At 32.4% G+C, this 26098-nt stretch overlaps 1 protein-coding gene across 2 annotated transcripts; it reads left to right on the top strand.

Annotated features, from left to right (window-relative positions):
- The first annotated feature begins 1706 nt into the window (after positions 1-1706).
- LOC127728256 (failed axon connections homolog) lies at positions 1707-26098 on the top strand. Of its 2 annotated transcripts, none has more exons than XM_052235539.1 (6): positions 1707-2312; positions 13634-13757; positions 15894-16090; positions 16488-16684; positions 25076-25192; positions 25896-26098. In XM_052235539.1, the coding sequence occupies exons 1-6, from the start codon at positions 2200-2202 to the stop codon at positions 25997-25999; spliced, it is 852 nt and encodes a 283-aa protein (XP_052091499.1). In that variant the 5' UTR covers positions 1707-2199; the 3' UTR covers positions 26000-26098. The 2 variants fall into 2 exon arrangements, with proteins under 2 accessions (XP_052091499.1, XP_052091500.1); XM_052235540.1 differs by having other exon boundaries at positions 1711-2157.

Here is a 26098-nt window from a genome sequence, read left to right as displayed (position 1 = left end):
ACACATGTGTTATAGTAGTCTCAGGGTATAGTAGGTAATTTTATATGTTCACAATAACAATCAAACGTGAGTTATGATGAGCTCTTTAGGATGAATCTTGGATTTTATCATAATATTCTACAAAAAGAGGGTGGAGTACAGCTGATTTTTTACTGAAAACTTAGCGAAAGGACTGAGTAAGAAGGGCTAACCAGGCCGTTAGTTTTCTCCTTTGATTTTTTTTAGATTTGTAATTTCGGGGCTTTTTAAAGTTTGTTACGCCTTTTTTTGCTCATCGTTGAAGGTCGTACGGTGGCATATATTTGTTAACTTCTACTTCATTTGGTCTTTGTTGGAGAGTTGGCCAGCTCTTTGGCTATTATAATTTTGTTTTTATAATAACAGGATTTAAAAAAAAAATCATTTGAAAGTATAGCACTGCTCTGTTTCTCTGTTACTTCATGTGAAGCAACTAGCCTATAAGACATGTTTTGGTGAAATTTAAAATTGAAATAGGAAATCATTTTTAAAGTATTTATACCATAAGTATAGGAAAGAAAGTTGACAGACATAGAGGCATGACCCAAAGATCTTTGAATTAATACACCCAGAGACATATGTGTATATACTGTCTCTGACACACCACTTGCACATTTCACAGTGTTTCTTACTTAATGCTATTTATGTTTTAAATTATTTTAATTTTAGAGCTGTGTGAAAACTGTCGAAAAATTGTAATATCAAAGTACGTGTACGTTATCATAGCTACTTGCAGTATATTACCTGACTATATATATAGCAAAGGTTGAATAGCATCGTCATAGGTAACCCAAGCGCTTCTTGCCCTTAAAAAGCCACAAGGAATGAAGCATAATTGCATAAAAATGTATTGATTAATATGCAATAATATAGTTTGTTCTGATATAATAAATAACATACCATTTACTGTAATTCAACAATTTGTATATTGAAGTTGTATTCAAATTATTGCCAATGAATTTGTAAGTTTCATGCATGGATTAATGGAGTATGGTAAGTATACATATGTATCGTTTTCTATCGTTTAACTTTTCTAATGTGTAATTTAATATAACTTTTGAAGTATTTTCATTCGACTAAACATGTTAAGACAATTAAACGGAATCCTCAATGTATCTATGTCTCTGTCACTTATTGTTCTCAAGTTATATCCATTGAAAACATGACAATGAATTTCTCCAAAGGTTTCTTTGGTACACCCACCTTCTATTGATCCCTAAAAACACCCCTTATTAGACCGACATGTAGAAACAAAATACTTTATGCACAACTAGACATGTTATCTTAGCATACAGTAGAATTTAACTATAAGTCCAATACCTACTGGATAGTGTATGTCTTACATTTAAATCAAAATGGACCGACTTCTACGACCATATACATGGACTTCTTGGTTAGAAGTAACTTAAAAATATTGTTGTCCCTTTAACTTTTAAGAAACAGTCATGACTGCATTGCCGCGATATCTTCATTTTTGCTTGAATTCGCAGTTAACCAACACTCAGGATACCGATTAGAACAATAGCTTATATATATTCTTTGCAAATAAGATATATTTTTTTATATATATAAATATATAGTTCAAAGAAAATTATCGGAAAAAAATATTTGTACGAGCTTTAACAAATGAATAGAATCGAGACGACACACTATGACAATAGGGAAGTGTGGTAAGTCCAAACGACAAGGACATATTTCTACGAGCTTTAAAAAAGAATAGAATTGAAACGACAAACCATGAAAATAAGGAAGTGTGACACTAAGCTATTCTCTTGTTTTGGTGCAAGTACAAAGTAATTTTAGATTTTTCGAGAACGATATACGTACATTGTTCGTATACATCAATTTAAACCGACTTTTATATCAAACTATCAGTTTTTATCCCCTGTCGTTCTGTTTCATTTTTAAATAATCGACTTTGCCTGGACATGGATTACAAACGGCATCAAAATGAACCGTGAGATAAATTATTTGAATATTTCCGTTATCTAATGAAGAAGAGCAGAATACCAGAAGATGATGTGTGTATACATTATACGAATATCGCATACGTTTATTGCACTAGAGTTAAATGGTCGACTATGAAGATACGTATCCTCACCTATGTACCACAAGTTTTAGTAAAGTACATTAATACAGGTAATTTTTAGGATATCATTATAAAAGACACACCTGTCAGTAATGGAGATCGTAAAAGTTGACAATTTAATTCTTATTGCTAAAGTTGTTAGTGGTACCGTTTTAGCAACAGCGGTATCATGTCTTGTGTGGAAACGTATCAGGAAACCAGAAAAGCAAGTACAAGTTTTTTTTATTATTAATTGGTTTTTTAAACCGGGTAGAAACATGAGAAAAAAGGTCAAAGTAGAACATATAATTTATTATTTAAAAAGATTGAAATCCGCGATACTATGAAATATATATATAAAATATACAGCATAATTATATATATCTATACGTGGGTGTTCATCTAAGATATTTTCTGTAAAAGATAATCTAGTTTTTAACCTTTATAATAAGATGATTGTCAGACTGATAAACATTTAAATCATTTATCAGACATGTAAATTAACGCATACTTATTTACACAAGTGAAAAAGATATACAATCGTAATTGAATTGTACGTTTAAATTAAGAAAAAGAAGATGTGTTAACATAAATAAACTCTCTCTAAACCCGACCCGAAAAACACTTAAGATATAGCAGTCACCGATGAGTTAATTAGATGATGATTTGATTTGATTTGATTTTTGGTGTTTTAACGCCTCTTTTAAGCCTCGCTTTTGGGCTATATCGTGGCGGCCAGTTTTTATTGGTGGAGGAAGCCGGTGTGCCCGGAGAAAACCACCGACCTTCGATAGGAAAACTGACAATCCTAGTCAATTAAGATTGGAGTCGAGTGCACCCGCACGAGCGGGGTTCGAACTCACAACCTCAGTGTTGACTGGCTAGTGATTACAGTAGCAACTACTTAGACCACTCGGCCACCGAGGCCCCGAAATTAGATGATGATAACCGATTGGTAAAAACAATTTCCATAATGACATTTGACTGGACTATTGGTCATCTCTGTACTTCCAGCAATAAAACCGTTGATAAGGCATCCGTTTGGCTGTGCGAGATGTATAACTACATAGCCACGTCCGTTCGAAATGTCGTGCAGGGTAAGTGATAGTTACGCTCTGTAAGTGACCTGTTTCAAGGCAAAATTTCTTTCCATATCCAGCCTACCCTCATTTTGCAGCGGCAGTCAAAAGTTCCCACCCTTTATCCCTATCGATTGTCTTTACAAAACCTACCTTTTTAACTAATTGTTAATTGTTATCCTGAATTTTTATGCCAGCAACACTCAATCAATAAATCCATTTATGAAACCACAAACAGTCGTTGAAAATGAATTTTTACGGAATTGACATGCAATTGCACCATTCGTTGATTGGAACTGGTATTTTTTTTGTCAAATATTTCATCTCTTTAGTCTTAAATGCTGTCGAGATTATCTGTGCATTCGGACTCCGTGTATGGTACATCTCATATCCTAAAACTATTCAGTTTATTCACATATAACATGTATAAGTATGTGCAATATATCGAAGATGCTCAATAAGTTCTAGTGACCAAAACATCATTAAACAAATCATTCTATAAGTTATATAGTTTGCTACTGACCTCCTACGGAGGGTTATTAAAATCCATAGGGTATTCGGTCTACAGCATCAACCCTTTGGATTTGGATCCGTAGGGGGTCAATAGCGAACCGTACATAACGAATTATCGCAAGGGAGATTTTTACTGCCAATTTAAATAAACAATGTAATACAATAACAATAACTGTAGACGTGATGTCATGATACCCGTATGAAATCTACTGACCCCTTACGGATCCATAGGGCCACCACTTGACGGCGTAAAACCAATCACATCGTCACTAATTTACCCAAGGTGCCATAATATGCGATTGCCGCTTCTTACAAAATATGACACTTCGGTGTTAGAAGATAAAACATATTTGTGTTCGTCGTTTTACTCAACTGTACGTTCAAAATAAACCATCGAATACATGAACCATAAATATCAGATAAATTTACAAGAATAGCACCAATCATGATGTATTTGCGTATCTTATATATAGACACTTGAAGAGACATGTGGCACGCGTCCCATTGTGCACAGCTGTGATATAAAGACACATATACATCCCAAAAAACACAACACTATACATGAAAAAGGTTTAAAAGTTTTCTCTCAATATTATAAACATTTTACTAGTTATAAACCAAATATTTCCACTCTGATGCACATTTCTGATCACACAGTGAAATCCGCATTTAATTTATTATATATGATTCAGAAATATGGGGTTGATTTGATTTACAAAAGTTGAAAAATGGCACATAACTGAATTATTTCCATAGAATTTGTAAAGATTTAAAAAAATGAGAAACTGCATCTCAAATTCTGCAGATTTGCATTAGGAGTGAATAAGCACTCAACAAATTTTGCCATATTTGGTGAATTAGACCTTTATCCCCTAATGTTAACTTAGATATTTTAACAAACATGATCATATTGTTGTGATGGAAATATTGTCGTGTTTGTTAAAGACCTCTCAATGGGGACCACTTGTTGTGATGGGATAATGATTGTATTTGAGGATTCTATATTGATAAACATGATGGACATCTTCCTTCTCACGTTTGTCAAGTTCTCCTGCGGTTCTTGTAGGTAGAAAGGATGTCTGGATGTCTGGGGACTACATGGCCTGGCTTGGAAGCGAGAGTGGGACTCGCGCCTTACGACATTTTTAATGAAATAAATTTGACAACTCTATTTGCTGGTACAAACAAGGATGTCGGCAAGAGTCTTATTTTTTCTTTTATAGTATAGTCCCCATTGAATACCCGACATTCTCGTTCCCCAGCCGAAATATTTTTTGCTTCATAATATGCAAAATGTATATATTTATATTTAAAGAGCAACAACACGGTGGGTAAGGTTGTCCTGCGAGAGAACGTTCTGTGCTGGTGATTCGGTCCTGACTGGTGCTGGTGGGTCCTGATTCTGTGCTGGTGGGTTTGTTTACATTATATCAGAACGGCAATAAAACAACCGTTCTGTTGCTTATTTTTTCTCTGATACGTCCTAAGTACCATGCGAGGAATATTACAACAATGTTTTATTGCAAAAGTCGTGCAAATCTGCCAAACGAAATTGTCCTGACGATGTGCTGGTGATTAGGTAAAACGGTCCTGGTTCTGTGCGCCTATGTCCTGGTTCTGTGCCTTTATATTTTAGTTAAAGAGGCAAATATTCAAGATCATTTAAGCAGAAAATTTGTGTAATTGATAGAAAATATACCTAGCATATATTTGGTGGATATTTCATATGAGCAATGTCGAGTCTATTTTGTTTAAATTTGATTTTTGAGAGGGGTGCAGGATTTTTTTTTGTTTAGGTGTTCTGGGCATTTTTAGACTTTTGTTAACTGTTATTTTGAAGATATATGTGCTGTTAACTGTTAATGACTAATTAGCTTTTTTCTGTTTTCTCAAATTGACATTGTTGTGAACTGTTATTAGGAAGATTTTTTTTATCCCTGTTTACTGTTTTTTTTTATTTCTTAATTCACTGTTTTCTGTATTCTCACTTAAGATAATTTAAAATGCTGTTATCGGTTATCAATATTTTGAATTTACTCTAATCTGATTTGAGCAAAATAAAAAAAGATTGACCTTTTAATGGAACCCCTCTAGCCCCCTTTTGAGATAAGACAATATGCATATGATTTGCGGGATTACGATCCTTTTGCATGGCCATCAAAATACGGTGTAAAATATCCAATACCTATATAAAATGGATTATGTGGCATGTTTGTCAATGGACAAATTTCTATCAGAAACCAAATGAAGTGGGTGTTAACAACTAAACGTCACCGTACGACCTTCAACATTGACACGAAAAATCAAAATGTAAAAGGTTTGGCATAAAAATGGAGAGCATAAATATAGAGTAAAGGACTTTTTTCTAATAAAATTGAGAATGGAAATGGGGAATGTGTCAAAGAGACAACAACTCGACCAAAGAGCAGAAAACAGCCGATGGCCACCAATGGGTCATCAACACAGCGAGAAAATCCCGCACCCGGAGGTGGGCTTCAGCTGGCCCCTATACAAAATGTATACTAGTTCAATGGACGTCACACTAAACTCCATAAAATATGAACTAAAATAAAAAAAAAACATACAAAAAATAACAAAGGTCAGATGCTCCTTACTTTGGACAAGCGCAAAAATGCGTCGGGTTTAAACGTGTTTTGTGAGATTTCAACCCTCCCCTATATCGCTATCCAATGTTTAATAAACAAACACACAGCAATACGCACAGTAAAACTCAGCTTAAAAGAAGTCCGAGTCCGTGTGACTGTCAGAATAGGTAACTAAAGAAACTAAGCAAAATGAAAATGATAAATAGATTAACAAGGGACTACTAGCAGTTACTCCCATGCCAGCTCCAGATCTCAATTAAACTGATAGAAAGATTATGTCTTCATCATATGAAAATCAAGCACAACCTAAGTTGATCACGGCGGCAAACTATCATGTGAGTTCAGATAATAAAGTCAGTGTAGCCTAAGCATCCTGGATATTGTTTCTCTGACAAATTTGTCCGATACTGTAGATACTTTTCTTTTTATTCAACCAAATGAATGCGTGTAAGAATCATAGGTCCTCAGCAGCTAAAATTTTCAAATTTCTTTGTAACAGATTAGTATTTACTACGAGGATGACAATGATATTGCGGGTTTTTTTTTAAATAAAGGAAAGGGAGGTCACGGTGAAAGTTGTTAAGCTTGGAATAGTTTTGAAATTCTAAAATTGTTGATAAAAAAATTTGATGCAGATTTAAAAGTTGTACTTTAAAAGAAAAATGTATCCATTAGCTATTAAGCACCATTTGCCTTCTGTCAACATAAAATCATTATCTGATAGGTTGTCGGTTTTTTTTTCGAAAGTTCAATAAAACACTATTTTTTTTTAAATATACATGGATGGGCATAGAATGAAGACTAGATAACCTAGATAACACACCCAAAAGTAAGATTTTTTAAGTAATGTATTTTAAAGATCCAAAAGCAAAGTCTGTTGTCAAGAAATTTTGATAAAGAATTAAGGGGAAGTAAGTGAACGATGTACAAATTTTCTATTTTTAAGTATATTTCATGAATAAAAATAAAGGTATTTCACAGCACCAATTTATATAATTTTTATAATGTGAATTCTTAGTATTATTATATTAATATGTAGCCTTAATATATATATATATATAAATAGAATCTAAAGCCAGATATATCAGACGTTTTTTTGTTATTTTATACGTTTTCAGGACAACACAATCAACTCAAACACGCCTTGAACGTAAAATGTGTACTCGACTATTTTTACGATAAGATAATTGCCATTTTTTAGCTCCGGGTCCCCCCTACCCCCCTAAAAAGAATCATCTGAAATAAATACTATGCATAGACATCGAAAGATAATAATTTCATTTAAAAAAATTACTCTCTTGTATTCGAAGTATTTGAGTTTTGTTTTGTCTAAACAAATTGACACACAAAATGAATACAGTATATGGATTTTTTTAACATAAAATGTTCGATACATTGTTAACAATAAAATAAAAACTACTTAGTATCTTCCACATGTCTTTCATAATGTCTGATGTATACATATTTATGACAATAACTTGTGAGCACAAGATTCACTGCACAGTTTTAAAGTTCTGCTAAACCAAAAACTAAAATGTGAACTTTAGTTTTGCGAAATTTGTTTGATGAGTACCGATTGAGATTTTAATCTAATAGATCATGGTTTTTCTCTTATTTGAAAATGCGACTTTGAACTAGCTTTCAGTAGCTGCGAGCACTTCTGGCTCAATAATGTGTGTCTTTGTATTATTATTTTGTTTGCTAAGTTGTCTGCTCTTTGGCATATTCCTCATTTCCATTCTCAGTTATAAGTGTTGTGATGTAACACAAATGTACCAATAAAGGAGAAATGGAGGAGGGGTTTACTGGGTTGAGGTGGGGAGGGATAAGGAGCGCAAACAAACATGGTAAGCCCTGTCACGAGTGCCCAAAACCAGTGGTTGTCGATGGTTGCAATCTGTCATATTTTTTTTATTTTTTTCAAAGTTGTATTTTAAATCAGTCTTCATTTTCTAATCGTTTACATTTCTATAGCTACCATTCGCTATGGTTTTTGCTCATTGTTGAAGGTCATACTTTGACTTGTAATTGTTCACATCTTTGTTCCATTCTAGTCAGTTTTTATCAGTCATGTATGATAAACAAGTCTGGGTCGTTTTTTTTTATCTAGTCGAAATGTATTGGAAACAGCGTATATATTAAGGAAGAAATTAGAGGCACCAGTAGTTAGATCATCTAACCTCGTATATTTAATTGAAATAAACCAGTCAAACGTTTTTGTCGTTATAAATGTCGTTTTACCTCAAGCACCTTTTAATTGTTAGTAGGCATATTATGTAGAGAATCATCAATTTGAGGGCATTTAATATCTTAAGTACAATTATTTAGATTAGATATATTTTCATCTGATATTGGACGGAAGATGTTGCCCTTTTATGTAATATAAGTTACTATTTTTTGAAAACGTTTATTAAACAGCCATATGGATGCACAAAAGTAAAGATAGGAGTCACAAATCCGATTGAATACAATTATTTGCCCAATTTTATTGATTCTGTTACGTTTGTGTTAAATAGAACCAACCTTTTTACCAAAAATCACCAGCACCGTATCAGGACCCACCAGCACAGAATCAGGACATGTCTAAACTGAGAAATTGCACAATTTTAATAATTTGCGCAGGTTTTTAACAAAATAATTTTGTCGTGTGGATTTGTGTATAGAAATCGGACTCCAGGGGCATATTTGTTTTATTTTTTCACTTCTAGATTTTCTAAAAATGAGCACTTTTGTGTTACGTTTACTGAAACAGTTTAGAGGGTCGAATTTTACATTGTTTGCCAGTGAACCCATAAGAAACAACATTAAAATATCTCGACTGTTTCTTTCCATTTTTATGGGAGAAAACGTCAAAAATCATAATTTTCGTCTCTGTTTACATATCTTCAATGATCACCAGCACCAGTCAGGACCAAATCACCAGCACAGAACGTTTTCTCGCAGGACAACCTTACCCACCGTGATCAAGATTATTATTTCTAATATTGAATAAAATTGTTTTTCGAAAACAATTTGAACTTTCGATATTTATAATAAAAAATATTTAAGATTTGTTAATCTATAATTATTACTTTATTTATATAGTGATATATCAATCATCGTGTCTCAGCATTTTGTTTGGTTGTTATTAACATTCTGTGTGTCCTAGTATACTACTAAATATTAATGAGACTGAAGCTTAATTGCGTTTATATGCCTTGGATTTGAGGATAATTCGAAATAAAACGTACGTTTTGCAACCTCTTTCTTTCCGTGCATGCTAAATATAACAATGTAATAAGGTTGTTGACTTGTACTCTTGTTTATTATCTTGTACCAAAGAGAATGTTTGTATTCGTATAAATCATATTTATTCAATGAGTATTTTCTTATTACTGTATTTTCCTATATTAATAAATTAATTAGAAATATAATCTCTCTTTTATTTTTGAATATGTTAATAAAACTAGAAATATCAGCAAAATTTAGCTTTAAAAAAGTATATTCTATTTCAAATTTTTAAATATTTTCAATAACGTCTTAAATCCTTTCATAACAATTATATTGGAAAATAATTGATATTTCAAATAACATTTTATTAAATGCATATGCATTCTTTCTCTCAAACACACAACCTAAAGCTTGGAAAATTTGTTTGACTTGCTGTTTTAATTCTATCCTGAAATTGCTTGATTTACAACATAAAGTAATCTCATCTAAATACTATATATATGTAATATTTATAAGTCTAAATTGAAAACAACGTTCAAACTGGGACTATTATACTAACAATAGTCCCAGGTTCAAACCTATGATTGCGTTGGATAAAAACCGTATACGTGTGCATGCAAAACAAATTTCTTGGTAGAGGGGTCTAAATACAGCAAAAACAACATTTTCCAAAAGACCAAAAAAGTGAAAAAATATATTTTAACAAAACGCATTTGACTAGCAGGTCGAACAACAGATGTTCTTAAACCCTGCTGACTGCCATGGCGATTACCAAATATTAAACAGATCATCAGATGTAACAAAATGGATCTAAAAATTATTAACTTAATACCAAACAGAAAACAATAGACTTGCGGAAAAGATGGTATACCGCCAACATAAGGTGCAAAAATTGGCACACCATATCCGGATTTCGACTATTAATGTCTCTTCAGTGATGTTAGGAATCAAAACGGTATTTGGAAGGCCATATAATTTACCTCAATTTAGGATAGACTCTTGAATTTTGAAGAGTCGAAATAGGATGAACGGATCATATAAACCCGAAGGCAAATATAATAAAAGTCCAAACGAAAAATATAAATAAGTCTAAATTGAAAACAACGTTCAAACCTATGATTGCGTTGGATAAAAACCGCAATTTTTATACGTGTGCATGCAAAACAAATTTCTTGGTAGAGGGGTCTAAATACAGCACAAACAACATTTTCCAAAAGACCAAGAAAGTGAAAAAGTATATTTTAACAAAACGCATTTGACTAGCAGGTCGAACAACAGATGTTCTTAAACCCTGCTGACTGCCATGGCGATTTCCAAATAAACGGATCACCAGATGTAACAAAATGGATCTAAAAATTATTAATTTAATACCAAACAGAAAACAATAAACTTGCGGAAAAGATGGTATACCGCAAACATAAGGTGCAAAAATTGGTACACCATATCCGGATTTCGACTATTAATGTCGCTTCAGTGATGTTAGGAATCGAAACGGTATTTGGAAGGCCATATAATTTACCTCAATTTAGGATAGACTCTTGAATTTTGAAGAGTCGAAATAGGATGAACGGATCATATAAACCCGAAGGCAAATATAATACAAGCCCAAACGAAAAAATATAAATAAGTCTAAATTGAAAACAACGTTCAAACCTATGATTGCGTTGGATAAAAACCGCAATTTTTATACGTGTGCATGCAAAACAAATTTCTTGGTAGAGGGGTCTAAATACAGCACAAACAACATTTTCCAAAAGACCATAAAAGTGAAAAAGCATATTTTAACAAAACGCATTTGACTAGCAGGTCGAACAACAGATGTTCTTAAACCCTGCTGACTGCCATGGCGATTGCCAAATAAACGGATCACCGGCATGCAGATGTAACAAAATGGATCTAAAAATTATTAATTTAATGCCAAACAGAAAACAATAAACTTGCGGAAAAGATGGTATACCGCAAACATAAGGCGCAAAAATTGGTACACCATATCCGGATTTCGACAATTGATGTCTCTTCAGTGATGTTAGGTATCGAAACGGTATTTGGAAGGCCATATAATTTACCTCAATTTAGGATAGACTCTTGAATTTTGAAGAGTCGAAATAGGATGAACAGATCATATAAACCCGAAGGCAAATATAATAATACAAGCCCAAACGAAAAAATATAAATAAGTCTAAATTGAAAACAACGTTCAAACCTATGATTGCGTTGGATAAAAACCGCAATTTTTATACGTTTGCATGCAAAACAAATTTCTTGGTAGAGGGGTCTAAATACAGCACAAACAACATTTTCCAAAAGACCAAAAAAGTGAAAAAGTATATTTTAACATATATCTATATATAAAGATATAAAGAGAGAGATAGATAGTTATAGTTATAAATGATCATATTAATATTACTAGGTTTGTTGACCAGCATATCTATATGTACAGTAAAGGGTCCAGAGTAATACAAAATGGGTCATAACGTATATTTTTATTATAACCAACTACTTATTTCATTTTCTTTAATTTGAATGCAAATCAATCAAATCAAAACAATCATGTTATACTGTCTTTATTTTTTTTTATATTATGTTTGAAAATGAAGATAGTAATCAGTATTCGGCATTCATCCTGAGCGCCGAGATTGGCACTTACAATATTTGTGTGTTTGTTTGTTTATTTGCACGATGTAAGGGGACGACAAATTTTGTGCCATGATGTATCAAATTCGATCTTCAGCCATTATTTTCTGTCTTGTATCATCTAAATAAAAACGATTGTTAGGCTATATTTCTTACTATTTCGGATTTGGAAGCAAATTGACATAATTGATGTTAAATAAATTAAACTGTGTATTTTAATAAATGTGAATAACTTTGAACCAGATTAACATTACACAGTTACTTGTTACACATGAGTCACCGTCCCCATACGTTACAACCAGGTGTTGGTTTTTTTTAAAGAAAACTGTACAATTGATAAAATTTAAATGACGAAATAATGTCACTTGCAATGTGAAAGTTGCTAGTGAACACTGAGTTGAACAACTTTTTTTTACGCAACCTGACCTGAGATAGCCCAAACAGGCAGAAATCAAGTGCAAGTTTCAAATTTGAAGAAAATTCTGATGCTTCCGAGAGTGTTCTACTATACTCCTGTACAGATAATGTATGCAAAGTTGGTCCTGTGAATACCTCTTTTATCTGTGCATTCCGTGCAAACTTTTTATTTACTAAAACGGCCTAAATGATTAGATATTTAACGGTTTTTACTGACCTATCTTGTTCGAAGCGACAGCATTTGACGTCCCCGCAGGATGTCGACCACAATCCCCATATAAGTGGCATTGGACATAACCCGAATAATACAGTCGTTATATTACGCTCCCTATCGATTACTACATTAACGCGCAAATAGTTTTTATTCAAGTACAATTTCCTACGGAATAACTGACATTCCCACAGATCAAAAATGGCAAAGATGACATTTACTAATCAGATATTTACTATAGTTATTCCACCTGCTTACTTCTATTGGGATCTGTTTATTTTTTTATAAAGAATACTTTGCCTTTGAATTGAAAAATACAAAATTCATTTTCTGTGTGAATATCTTTTGATGGGACGACTGTTATGTTCTTCCGATTATTTCTACATATTTGCGAGTACATGTAAATCAAAACCGCAATGTTTTAGTAAGGGCATACATAGATTCAAGACTCGATTCAGCAAATCAGGGACAGTTTGAAATAAATTTAATTTTAGTGTCAATTTGGTCCAAAATCGTACAGTCACCTTTAGAGATTATTAAGAAAACCAAGGTTAAAACTACCGCAGACAAAGATAACCTTAGATGGATTTGACCAATCTTTTGTAAAGTCTAGTGTATGGTAGTTTTGAAATTTTTGATTGAATTTTGGGCCAACCTTGCCCCATTTTTGTGATGTATCATCATGATTGTTTTGGTATGTTTTTAGTTAATAGTTGTATTATTATGTAGTTTCAAATAAAGTTATACAATAGAAAACACAATAACATATTTTAAGTATAAAGCAGCCATAACAGGCAATTAAAACCATTCTTCCGTAATGTCATTAACGAATACGTGTATTATTGAAATGGTTTTAATGATAAATACATATTTACAGAAAAAACTATCCACGTGACACAGTCATTCTGCATCAAATAAGCAGGGGACCATTTGCACCCAGTATTTCACAATATGTGATGAAGTTGGAGACATATTTACGGTTTGCAAAAATTCCTTATATGGTAAGCTGACCATTTTCATTATTATTACTAGAACATACCCGCGATGGCGTTACTGAATTAAAGTACCTACGCCTTATTTTCAGCCTGGATTTTAGTATTCGTATTGTCATTTGATAAAGTCACGCTGATTATAAGGTCACAGTTTTCTCTGCTTTTAAAATCTTTCTGTTTGAATCCGTCCTGGTTTTCTTACTACAACCGGAAACTACTTGTAGATATATTTCTTAGGTCAATGATTGAATTTAGTAGTGTCAATCCCTGTATAATGACGAAGTTCAGGTGTGATTATGACCCGTGTATATAGCAAATCCCAAATACACCGTTTGGTGGTGCGCCTGACAAAGGCGGAACGTACAGATTAGGTAACAGGTACTATTGGTATCGATATCGGATTCGACCCGGAACTTGTTAATTATTGGTAATATTAATTATGTGGAAAACAAAAGGGCATGGAATGTTGTAATTTTTAATCAACACCGTTGTCCTATATTAGTTATATATAAAGTTGAAATCTTTGATTCGTCGTTTTTACGTCATGCCGGCTAACAAATTGGACCTCGTTATTTTAGTAGTATAGATGTTGACAATGAATGCATAAAAAATAGTCATTACAAGTAGATTTATATAGGAGTAGACGTGCTTTTTTCATTCTATAAACTTAACAAATAGAAAATACTATAGAATTTACCCGCGAAACCACGGGCATATGAACTGACACAATAAATTACCACTGTTGATAGAAGCAGGTTATGTTCAACTGGTTCATTCTGTTTGTCGTGGACTAAATTTTACTAGTCATAGACCAATTCTATTTCCACTGATTTAAGGACGTTGAAGTTGATTTGTGTTTAAAAAATCTTTTTGGATCAATCTTGTTCTACATTGGTACATTGTAGTTAGTTTTTTTATAGATATAATTATTGTTGTTTTTAGTCATAGCTTTATACTGACCGTGTGCTTTCATTGTAAACGGAAGAATTGAAAATAAAAATAAATATCAGATAACAGAAAGGACATTTGGAAATATTTTTTTTCTCCAATCAATTTCTCCAGAGACTATAAATAAGTGACGATAACAAACTACACTGGGTTAACAGAATATAGAATAATGCCGGGGCCAAAAAAATAAAGAATAGAGAAAATGGACTAAATTTATGGAGAACAATTGGGTGCTAATGTAAGGAAAACGGAATAACTTGCTAAAAAATAAAGAAAAGAAAAGAGTAAAAATGTCCTAAACATTTAAAGAGTACAGAAATAAAGACCCCTTAAATCACACTTACTTAGAGCTCGCCATGTGATACATGTAACTAAAGTTGGTTTAATAAATCTTTACGAAACTTTAATACAATATTCTGTTCTATATCTTAGGCACCGTTGTTTTCATTAAAATTTCACAATAACGAGCATGTCTAGTGACACATGTTGATGTCAATGAATAGAAACACATTTTAAGTTTTGGTACTGTTTGGAAATAGCAGGACTATATTCGTAAAAGTATTGACAATATTATAAGGGTAAAACATCCAATTTTCTTTCACCTTATCCCGTGAATTTCCATTTTATTGTACAACCAATACTATCAATCGTCCTTTTAAATTTTCATTAATGTCGGATTTGTAGTTTTAGACTAATGGGACCTAGAGGTATACAGATAATTTTAGTAAAGAAGGACAGAAAACAGCATGCCCAAAAGTAAACAGACAAACAAGAGTCCACAAAATATCCCACAGGAAAAACCATGATCAAAAGGAAATAGACAAAACATCCCACAGAAAACACAATGACCGAAAGGATATAGACACACAATAATCCAAAAAACATCCCACAGAAAACACCATTACCAAAAGGAAACAGACAAACAAGTCCACAAAACATCCCGCAGGAAGCACCATGAACAAAAGAAAAAATAGACAAACAAGAGTCCACAAAAATACCTACAAGAACACTATGACCGAAAGGATATATATAGACAAACAAGAGTCCACGAAAAACTACAAAAATACCATGACCATAAGGAAATCAACACATAACAGTCCAGTTCGGCGAGCCTCGCTTTTCTTCATCTTTCTGAAGCTCGAATAAATAAACTTTTACTTTGCTACAATGTACGTATTATAAATGTATATATTTTAGAATGCTCACGGTGTACAGAAAAGTAAAAAAGGAAAATACCCATGGATTGAGTATAATGGTCAAGAATTATCTGACACGGAGTTTATAATAGAATTTTTAAATGAAACATTTAAAATAGATCTAGACGAAAAATTTTCAGCAAAAGAAAGGGGTGCAGCAAGGGCTTTTAAAAAAATGTTGGAAGAGAACACATTCTGGTAGGCTTAAATAATATTACCCCATATCTACTTTATTCATATCGGTTAAAAAAATTGATAATTATATTATATATTGTAAGAAAATAACTTTGTATTAAAGCCAGTTTTGGTACCAACAACGTACTTATACATGTACATAATACTGTGTTTATTGTACAAATAACCCAACCAATGAAATACTGTTAGATTTTCACAAATAAACAGAAATGTTAAGTGTTTGCATAATTATGGTATTCAAGGTCATTGTCGAATCATATTATATAAATAAGAGCTTAACTTATTCCGCTTGGATTCGATTTGAAAAGCTTGTATACAATTGGTCTTTTGGTGTTTTCATGAGAGTTCCATGTAGTTTGATTGCAGAATTTCTCTAGACTAATTTTACTTTTACTTCAAGGGCAGTAACGCTGGATAGATGGTTATATGACAGTAAGAGTAGTGGTTTCAGATTAATTGGAGTACCAGCTTGGTTTATCTATTTTCTTCGCCGGAATGTTAAGAACACGACATACGCTCATGGTATTGGAAGACATAGCCAAGAAGAAGTATATCACATACTTGACCGTGATTTGCATTCTCTCTCAGATTTTATTGGTAAGCAATATTTTTTACTAATTAAATATACATTCGCACCTCTTAATAGTATAAAAATACATTTACGGAAAATCCTCTTATTCTCAACCCACACGGAACTTTATGAACTAGAATAAGGGAATTTATCGGCTCAGTGAGATTAGCTTCCTTGCCAAAAATGTAGTATTAAATGCCATTGATATTTCTTGTTTCTCATGTACAAGAATTCGTTCGGTCTTTAATGCGCATGCGCTAGTAATTGTCCACAGACGGCGATTAATTTTACTATAGATTTGTATGGGCAAATAGTTTTTATACCCGTATTACTTTATATTAACTTTTGAATATCTTCTTCGCGCCGTTAAATAAAGTTTATTAAAGGTTTAAACTGTGTAATGATGTAAATTTTATGAAAATAAGATATTTTAAACATCCGTCACTTTTGATTTAAAATTTGCTACCATAAATAGCGAAGTAGCCCGTTTAATGTATACAGAGAAGGCATTGTTTTGCGAACCCCTGACATCTATTTGTTTCAATAACAAATAGTATTCGTTATTTTCTTATTTTGTCGTCGATATTTTTATAATCTCCAAAGACAGGGAAATAAAATGATATTTTTGCCTAAAAATTAACTTTTGTAATTCTCCCGTCTTTTTATGGTTGAAAATTGAAAATTCTTTAATTTGTCATGGAATAGAGAATTTTACACGCTTGGTTACGAAGTCATCGGCAAACACTTATACTTTTATGAATCGGTATGATTATATCCTTTAAGACTTTGATAAACAATATAATTGTGAATGTATACATGTTTACTCTACATTAAAGTAGCAATCCTTGCAATACACAAGGTATATGTTTTTGTTTTTTTTTTTGTGTTTTCCACTTTTCAATCATGAGAGAGGATGAAGTATACAATGGAATCATTATGTTGAAAAGTGAACTTCCAACAATTAACAATCTTAATATATTTTTCATTATTATGACAAAAATAAATTTGCTAAAAGCTTCAAAGAAAATCTTTGACAAAATACACACGTATTATTATTAGGTTAGACTGGTGTTATTGTAGCGGATGCATGTGGAAATTAAAATCCTTCGGATTTATGACATAAAAGAAGAATCTTCATCGTTATTCCATATATCGTGACCATATAAAACATCAATTGGATTAGGTTCTTTGGTTGCACCAGCTATATTTTTAACACAACAATTAAATGACATGATTTTTTTTAATTATTAAAATTTCAATACTAGTAATTATTATTCCATAATTTGTTCATAACCATAAGCTAACTAACAATAATATCTTCCCTGAAAAACACATAAACTTCCCAATACTATGATAAAGTTTAAAATATGTTTTAACAAAAATATTTACGAATTAACTTTTTCAACTACATGTACTGCATAAACCTACACACCCCGGGATACCAACATTGATTTGTGTGATTCAAGTAGCTAATTAAGACTGTTCTCCACAGGGAGTGATGCGTGTAATCTGACCGTATATATATTATTAATTTCTCACACTTTTCTTATCATTTCAAGTTGAAATCTTTCAGAGTTTTATCTTTGACGAGTTTTTGATTTGGCTAAGTTAGCTACATGTATTTGGAAAATACCCCGTGTTTACTTAATACTTTGTCATAGTTCACGGAGATCCGTTACATATATTCCTTTAGAAATAAACATAATTATAAAATGATTAATTAAAACGAATATGAAAATAAATAAGAAATACTCGAAACTGTAACATATTTTGAAAATTTTTAATTAAAATAAATCGCATAATGGATTGTTACTTGATTACACAACGACCGAAATCATAAAGTCTCGCAACATGCATGGAGGTTTACATCTACTGTGTCAAATAAAAGATACACACACGTATTCCTCATTATCAATTTAAAGTCTAAGTAGACTTATAAGTCCATCTTTTTATACGACCGCAAAAATTGAAAATTTTTTGGTCGTATATTGGTATGACGTTGGCGTCGTCGTCGTCGTCGTCGTCGTCGTCGTTGTCGTCGTCGTCGTCGTCGTCGTCGTCCGGCGTCGTCTGGCGTCGTCCGAAGACACATTGGTTTTCGCACTCTAACTTTAGTTTAAGTGAATGGATCTCCATGAAATTTTACCATAAGGTTCAATACCATAAAAGGAAGGTTGGGATTGATTTTGGGGGTTATGGTACCAACAGTTAAGGAATTAGGGGCCAAAAAGGGGCCAACAATAAGCATTTTTGTAACTTCCAGACAATAACTTGTGTGTAAGTGTATGGATCTCTCTGACATTGTACCACAAGGTTCCATATCACAAAGGGAAGGCTGTAATTGATTTTGGGGGTAATTGCCTCAAAATGTTAGGAATTAGGGGCCAAAAAAGGGGCAAAAAACAAGCATTTTTCTAGTTTCATGACAATAACTTGTGTGTAAGTGTTTGGATATTTCTGAAATTGTACTACAAGGTTCCATATCACAAAGGGAAAGCTGGAATTGAGTTTGGGGGTAATTGCCCGAAACGTTTAGGAATTGGGGGCCAAAAAGGGGCCAAAAATAAGCATTTTTCTAGTTTCCAGACAATAACTTGTGATCAAGTGTATGGATCTCTCTGAAATTGTACTGCAAGGTACCATACCACAAAGGGAAGGCTGAGATTGAGTTTGGGGGTGATGAATCATAAGGGGGTTCAAAAAATTTTTGGGGGGGATTTTTTTTTTTCTTTTTTTCCTTTTTTTTTTCTTTTAAAATTTTCCATTTTAAGTTGGTTATTTCTGATTTATATTTAAAAGCAAATAATAATGATATGGTAGGAGATACACACCAAACAGGATGTGTAAATTATTATATAATAAGTATTGTGCAATAGCAAGAAATTTTCAATTGCACAGTATTGCACAATAGCAAGAAATCTTCAATTGCACAGTATTGCGCAATAGCAAGAAATCTTCAATTGCACAGTATTGCGCAATAGCAAGAAATATCCCATAGCACAATATTGCGCAATAGCAAGAAATTGTCAATTGTACAGTATTGCGCAATAGCAAGAAATAATCAATTGCACAGTATTGTGCAAAAGAAGATACTTCGTATAAATTGCTTATTTCTTGATCAATTTCAATGGGGTTTTATTCTTGAATTCTTGGGGTTCTTTAATATGCTGAATCTAACCGTGTATTAAGTTTTTGGATTTTGGGCCCCGTTTTTAAATTGGTCCACATTGAGGTCCAAAGGGTCCAAAATTGAACTTTGTTTGATTTCATCAAAAATTGAATTATTGGGGTTCTTTGATATGCCGAATCTAACCGTGTATTTATATTCTTAATTTTTGGTTCTGTTTTCAAATTGGTCTACATAAAGGTCCAAAGGGTCCAAAATTAAACTTAGTTTGATTTCAACAAAAATTGAATATATGGGGTTCTTTGATATGCTGAATCTAACCATGTATTTAGATTTTTGATTATGGGCCCAGTTTTCAAGTTGGTCCAAATCGGGGTCTAAAATTAAACTTTGTTTGATTTCAACAAAAATTGAATATATGGGGTTCTTTGATATGCTGAATCTAACCATGTATTTAGATTTTTGATTATGGGCCCAGTTTTTAAGTTGGTCCAAATCGGGGTCCAAAATTAAACTTTGTTTGATTTCAACAAAAATTGAATATATGGGGTTCTTTGATATGCTGAATCTAACCATGTATTTAGATTTTTGATTGTTGGGCCCCGTTATCAACTTTGTCCACATTGAGATCAAAAGGGTCCAAAATTAAACTTTGTTTGATTTCATCAAAAATTGAATATATGGGGTTCTTTGATATGCTGAATCTAACCATTTATTTAGATTTTTGATTATGGGCCCAGTTTTCAAGTTGGTCCAAATCGGGGTCCAAAATTAAACTTTGTTTGATTTCAACAAAAATTGAATATATGGGGTTCTTTGATATGCTGAATCTAACCATGTATTTAGATTTTTGATTATGGGCCCAGTTTTCAAGTTGGTCCAAATCGGGGTCCAAAATTAAACTTAGTTTGATTTTAACAAAAATTGAATTTTTAGGGTTCTTTGATATGCTGAATCTAAACATGTATTTAGATTTTTGATTATGGGCCCAGTTTTCAAGTTGGTCCAAATCGGGGTCCAAAATTAAACTTTGTATGATTTCAACAAAAATTGAATATATGGGGTTCTGTAATATGCTGAATCTAACCGTGTATTAAGTTTTTGGATTTTGGGCCCCGTTTTTAAATTGGTCCACATTGAAGTCCAAAGGGTCCAAAATTTAACTTTGTTTGATTTCATCAAAAATTGAATTATTGGGGTTCTTTGATATGCCGAATCTAACCGTGTATTTAGATTCTTAATTTTTGGTTCCGTTTTCAAATTGGTCTACATAAAGGTCCAAAGGGTCCAAAATTAAACTTAGTTTGATTTTAACAAAAATTGAATTTTTAGGGTTCTTTGATATGCTGAATCTAAACATGTATTTAGATTTTTGATTATGGGCCCAGTTTTCAAGTTGGTCCAAATCGGGGTCCAAAATTAAACTTTGTTTGATTTCAACAAAAATTGAATATATGGGGTTCTTTGATATGCTGAATCTAACCATGTATTTAGATTTTTGATTTTTGGGCCCTGTTATCATTTTTGTCCACATTGAGATCAAAAGGGTCCAAAATTAAACTTTGTTTGATTTCATCAAAAATTGAATTCTTGGGGTTCTTTGATATGTTGAATCTAACCATGTATTTAGATTTTGGATATTGGACCATAATAGGTGAATGTCCAATTTAAAATTTTTAAGTTCTTAGACCACATTCATTCTGTGTCAGAAACCTATGTTGTGTCAAATATTTAATCACAATCCAAATTCAGAGTTGTATCAAGCTTGAATGTTGTGTCCATACTTGCCCCAACTGTTCAGGGTTCGACCTCTGCGGTCGTATCAAGCTGCGCCCTGCGGAGCATTTTATTTTAAGAGGCCAAAGTAAAAACAAATGTCTTGCTTTAGGAACGGACAAATCATATTTTAAAAAACTCTTAATTCGACAAAAATGTTGAAACTGTGAAACTGACATGATGTTTGATTTTTTTTTATTGACCAAATGTTTTTTTATTATTATGTTAGGTTGACGTTTTATTTTCAACTGAGACCATATGCAATCCCATTAGAAATAATTATGGTTCTCTTTTCACCGACATTTCCCTTTTTTTAACCAAGCTAATGTTTAAAGCTATTGCTTTAAAGTACATTGGAAAATTCCATTATTGTATGACAAATATTCTACAAATCATGATTTTGCATGGACAAGACTTTTGTGCCAGTGTGTGGCTAGTTAATTTATCATATCCAGTATAAAAATTATCCCAAGCAATGGAGTATAACATATATGGACTTCTTCCATCTGGCAGTAAATGGGTATTCTTTATAGCTTGCTGTTCGGTGTAAGCCAAGGCTCCATGTTGAAGGCCGTACTTTGACCTATAATTTTATATTTTACAAATTTTAACTTGGTTATAGAGTTGTCTCATTGGCACTCATACCACATCTTCTTATTTATATTCGCTTCATTGTGCTGAATGTATAAACACGCAGCCACGTCCGATGCCACATCTCCTTTACGTTAGCATATATATATATATATATATATATATATATATATATATATATATATATATGTATATATATTGAATTATTGCTGATTTGTTCTCGTTCCGAATATGCATGAACTATTTGTCACTCGACGCCAAGCAAAACCGTCAATCATATCCGCGCATGATATAAAATTAATCGTTTGCACCTTAAGATGCCGAAAACTTTGCAGTAGAATGTAAAAAAATTCTCATTTGTATTTCAAGGCGCATTCACACTAAAATTGTTCATTCTTTTTTATGTCTCAACCCTTCATGGGAAGCTTGTATTAATTCAATGGACAACCGACTGAATAAATCAATAGCATCACTAAACGCTTAACATGATCTTTCAAAGAATGTGCGATGGGTGCGCTGAAGGTTAGAAAAAGAGTAGAATTGAAACGGTATTGAATAAAGACTACGAGCTAGTGGTTGTCATAGAATGTGGACATACTGAGTGTTTTAAGTCAAGAAAATAGTTATAGGACACGGTGGTACTATCTGGATGCACAAACGCGAAAAGTTACCCGAGATGTTGAGATATTGAAATATAAGCGAAAAAAGGTTAAGTTCCGCTTAACTTCTATAAAGGAATTTAGCCTAACTAAAAAAAAGTGTTTAAACAATCCCTGCAATTGTTTAGTCATGACACAGTCTTTCGGATCAACTTGTACTTATTATATCTGCCAAAATGTAAAATGAAATTAGAAAAAAAACTTTTCCAAATGAAAAACTTTGGGATTCATGTCTAACATTGACAATATCACTTCTTTAATGATTTTGATGCGTCCAAAGCGCTTTTCTGTATTTACCTTTATTTTGATATCCAAAGTTATAACACACCATACAATTAATTGGTTAAATGTGTCTTCTTAAAACTAAGGAATATAAGTATGAGTATGATGGCCATAAAATCAGTAGGACATCATCGTTTTCGAAGCAATAACATAAAGGTGTTAATTCTGTTTATTTATGTTTATCTTACTACCTTTACATATAAAAGATCATACATTTGAAATAGATATTAAACCAAATTTGATTACATAATACTTTTTATTTATTATTAGTGGCTAAAGTTATGTATACCACATGTATTGAAGAAGTGAAATCAATTTTGTTTTAAATCGTTCTCTATTTTAAACTTGGATGTATTTCGCCATCTTGAAGTTCAAAGATGAAAAAAAGAAGCAAACATTTCACTAAGTTCGTCAATAGTTAAATTGAGTTAATATGAGTTTATAATTTTTCTCTGTACCGATGTAATGCATTGTCTGTATGAGAATCAAAATATATATAGTCATTCAACCAGACATTGCAAAATTCAGTATTTTAGGTGGGCAGATTTCTTTTTTTTTCTTTTCTCTGTTTTTTTTTTTTTATTTTGTCTTATAAAATCAAATACTTCTATTTTTCTTAACAGAATTTGCATGTTTAGAAAAATGTTCAAAGATTAAGAAAGAAATTTTTTCAATAGATACGCATATATAAAAATGTATAATAAAAACTAATTAAAATTATTATATTAAAACCCTAATAATTCTAATTTGATTCTAAACTCGGTTTCCTATTAAGTTACAAATTATTATACTATTGGATTAAAGCGTGGATATCGATCATCAAACATTCAAAACCTGTTGTGATCCGATATTTAATTATTTATGTACAAGTTGGCGTGCAAAAATCAACATGTTCCTCGGAAATACTGATAAACTCGTTTCCCTTTATAAGAACATTGAGTTACCTCCCTTTTTTGAGTACGAGTTGTCTTTCTTGACCGAACTAATAGTTCAGTATGAAAGAAAAATGGATTATTCTCATTACTCATTTCATAATAAATCTTTTGACAAAAAATTATCTTATGTTATCCTGTCAATGCCATACGATTGATTTTTGGCATATGATGTTTGTAGAAAGCTTACTATTATATATACACAGCTTTACGTAGATCGTTATCAATATGGTAGTTTCAGTTTGTAATTTTGTCTGAAACCTTTGATGCACAGTGGGAATAATTCTTTATATCAAATTGGTGCGTCTGAAACCTTTTCAGGAATGGTCAAACCCAAAAATGTTAAAGCAAAATATGTATAAATATTTGAATACATGAGGAGCTTTAGAACTAAATGGGGCATAAAAGGTCAACTTTGCAAAATCATCAAATTATAAGTCAGAAGATTCGTACCTTTTTAAATTATCGGTAACAATTTTGTGTATTGTTTGTTAAATATGTTACAGTATATTCTTTGTATGTTCGGTTTATGCAATAAACATTTGTTTTTGGTTGTTAAGCACCCGAGGGGTGACTGGGAATTACAAATAGGGTCACTTTTGGTCTTCTTCTGACTGACAGTAAAACCCTTAGCATACGTTTGGGAGTTGTGGGATGTGTAAATACCCAGCCACGTGCGGTCAGAACGAGGATATAAAATCTGGTGTTTCGTGTAGAGAGAATGTCACCTTCTCTGCACATTAAGAACCTATGCAACAACTCTTTGGGTATCCTTAGGTGTCCTATTGTAACACTGAATTGCTGTCCCTTTCCAATATACCCTCATTTTCATGTGGCAGTCCAAATTTCGCGCCTTTCATCCAGGTCGACCCCTATTACAGGACATATATATTTGTATATATTGTTAATTTCTTCTCGCCCTGAACATGCATGAAATATTTGCTACAGGACGTTAAGCAAACCGCCAATCTATCAATCATTGGTTGTTAAGCAAATAATTTATATATCAATTTATCAATGATCAACCAATCAATTTCTTTGTATTTGCAGGAACAAATAAATTTTTACTCGGTGATGAGCCGTGTCAGGAAGATTGTGCGGTCTTTGGTCAGCTATCTCAGATTTACTGGCATGCTTTCGGGAACAAGTGCAACACCTATTTAAAAAGTAAGAGGTTCTCTTGGCTGTAAAAATAATTCATACTTTTCAAAGTATTTAGTAAATTGTAATCTATTGCCCTTATTTTACAGGCATTATGAAACTAATAATTGAATGTACAACACTGATGTCAGGAGACATCTTTTAATTCATATTCAGGGAGAGACTATGTCAAATAGTTAAAATAAAATGACGTTTAGGATAATTGCCGTGGAGACAGCAACAAAACGGTACAAAATGACCAAATTACATCTAGAGATCAATAACTAGGTCTTTAAAAGATGGTTAATCGGAAGAAAATGAGAAAAACATGCACGGAATTCGATACAAAGTGAATTAAAATACACAAAAACGCAAATAAAACCTGTATAAGTGGTTATAGTTTGAGTTGTAACTATTGTTTCGGTCCAAAAAAATGAAAGATTAGCTTGAAGTTGCTATATATAAATAAGAAGATGTGATATGAGTGCCAATGAGACAACTATCCATTCAAGTCACAATGTGTAAAAAGTAAACAATTATAGGTCAAACTACGGCCTTCAACACGGAGCCTTGGCTCACACCGAACATCAAGCTATAAAGAGGCCCAAAATGACTAGTGTAAAACAATTCAAACAGGAAATCCAACGGTCTAATCTATATAAAAAACGAGAAACGAGAAACATGCCGATTTGTTTACCTTTTTGATCATTATTTACAATTCTAATTTCAGAATATGATAATTTATGTGATTATTGTGAAAGAATGAAAGCGAGATTTTGGCAAGACTGGGATCAGTGCATTACAAAAGGAATGACACAGAAAGCTACAAAGTAGTAGGAGGATACTTCTCAATTCTCTTCTGTTTTGAATAAAAACTTGAAGTAGACACTGCTATCATGAACAAAATACATGTATTAAAATCTAAATTATTAA

Source organism: Mytilus californianus, unplaced genomic scaffold (assembly GCF_021869535.1).
Source record: "Mytilus californianus isolate M0D057914Y unplaced genomic scaffold, xbMytCali1.0.p SCAF_2, whole genome shotgun sequence".
Taxonomy (NCBI): domain Eukaryota; kingdom Metazoa; phylum Mollusca; class Bivalvia; order Mytilida; family Mytilidae; genus Mytilus; species Mytilus californianus.
This window is presented reverse-complemented; position numbering and strand designations above follow the sequence as displayed.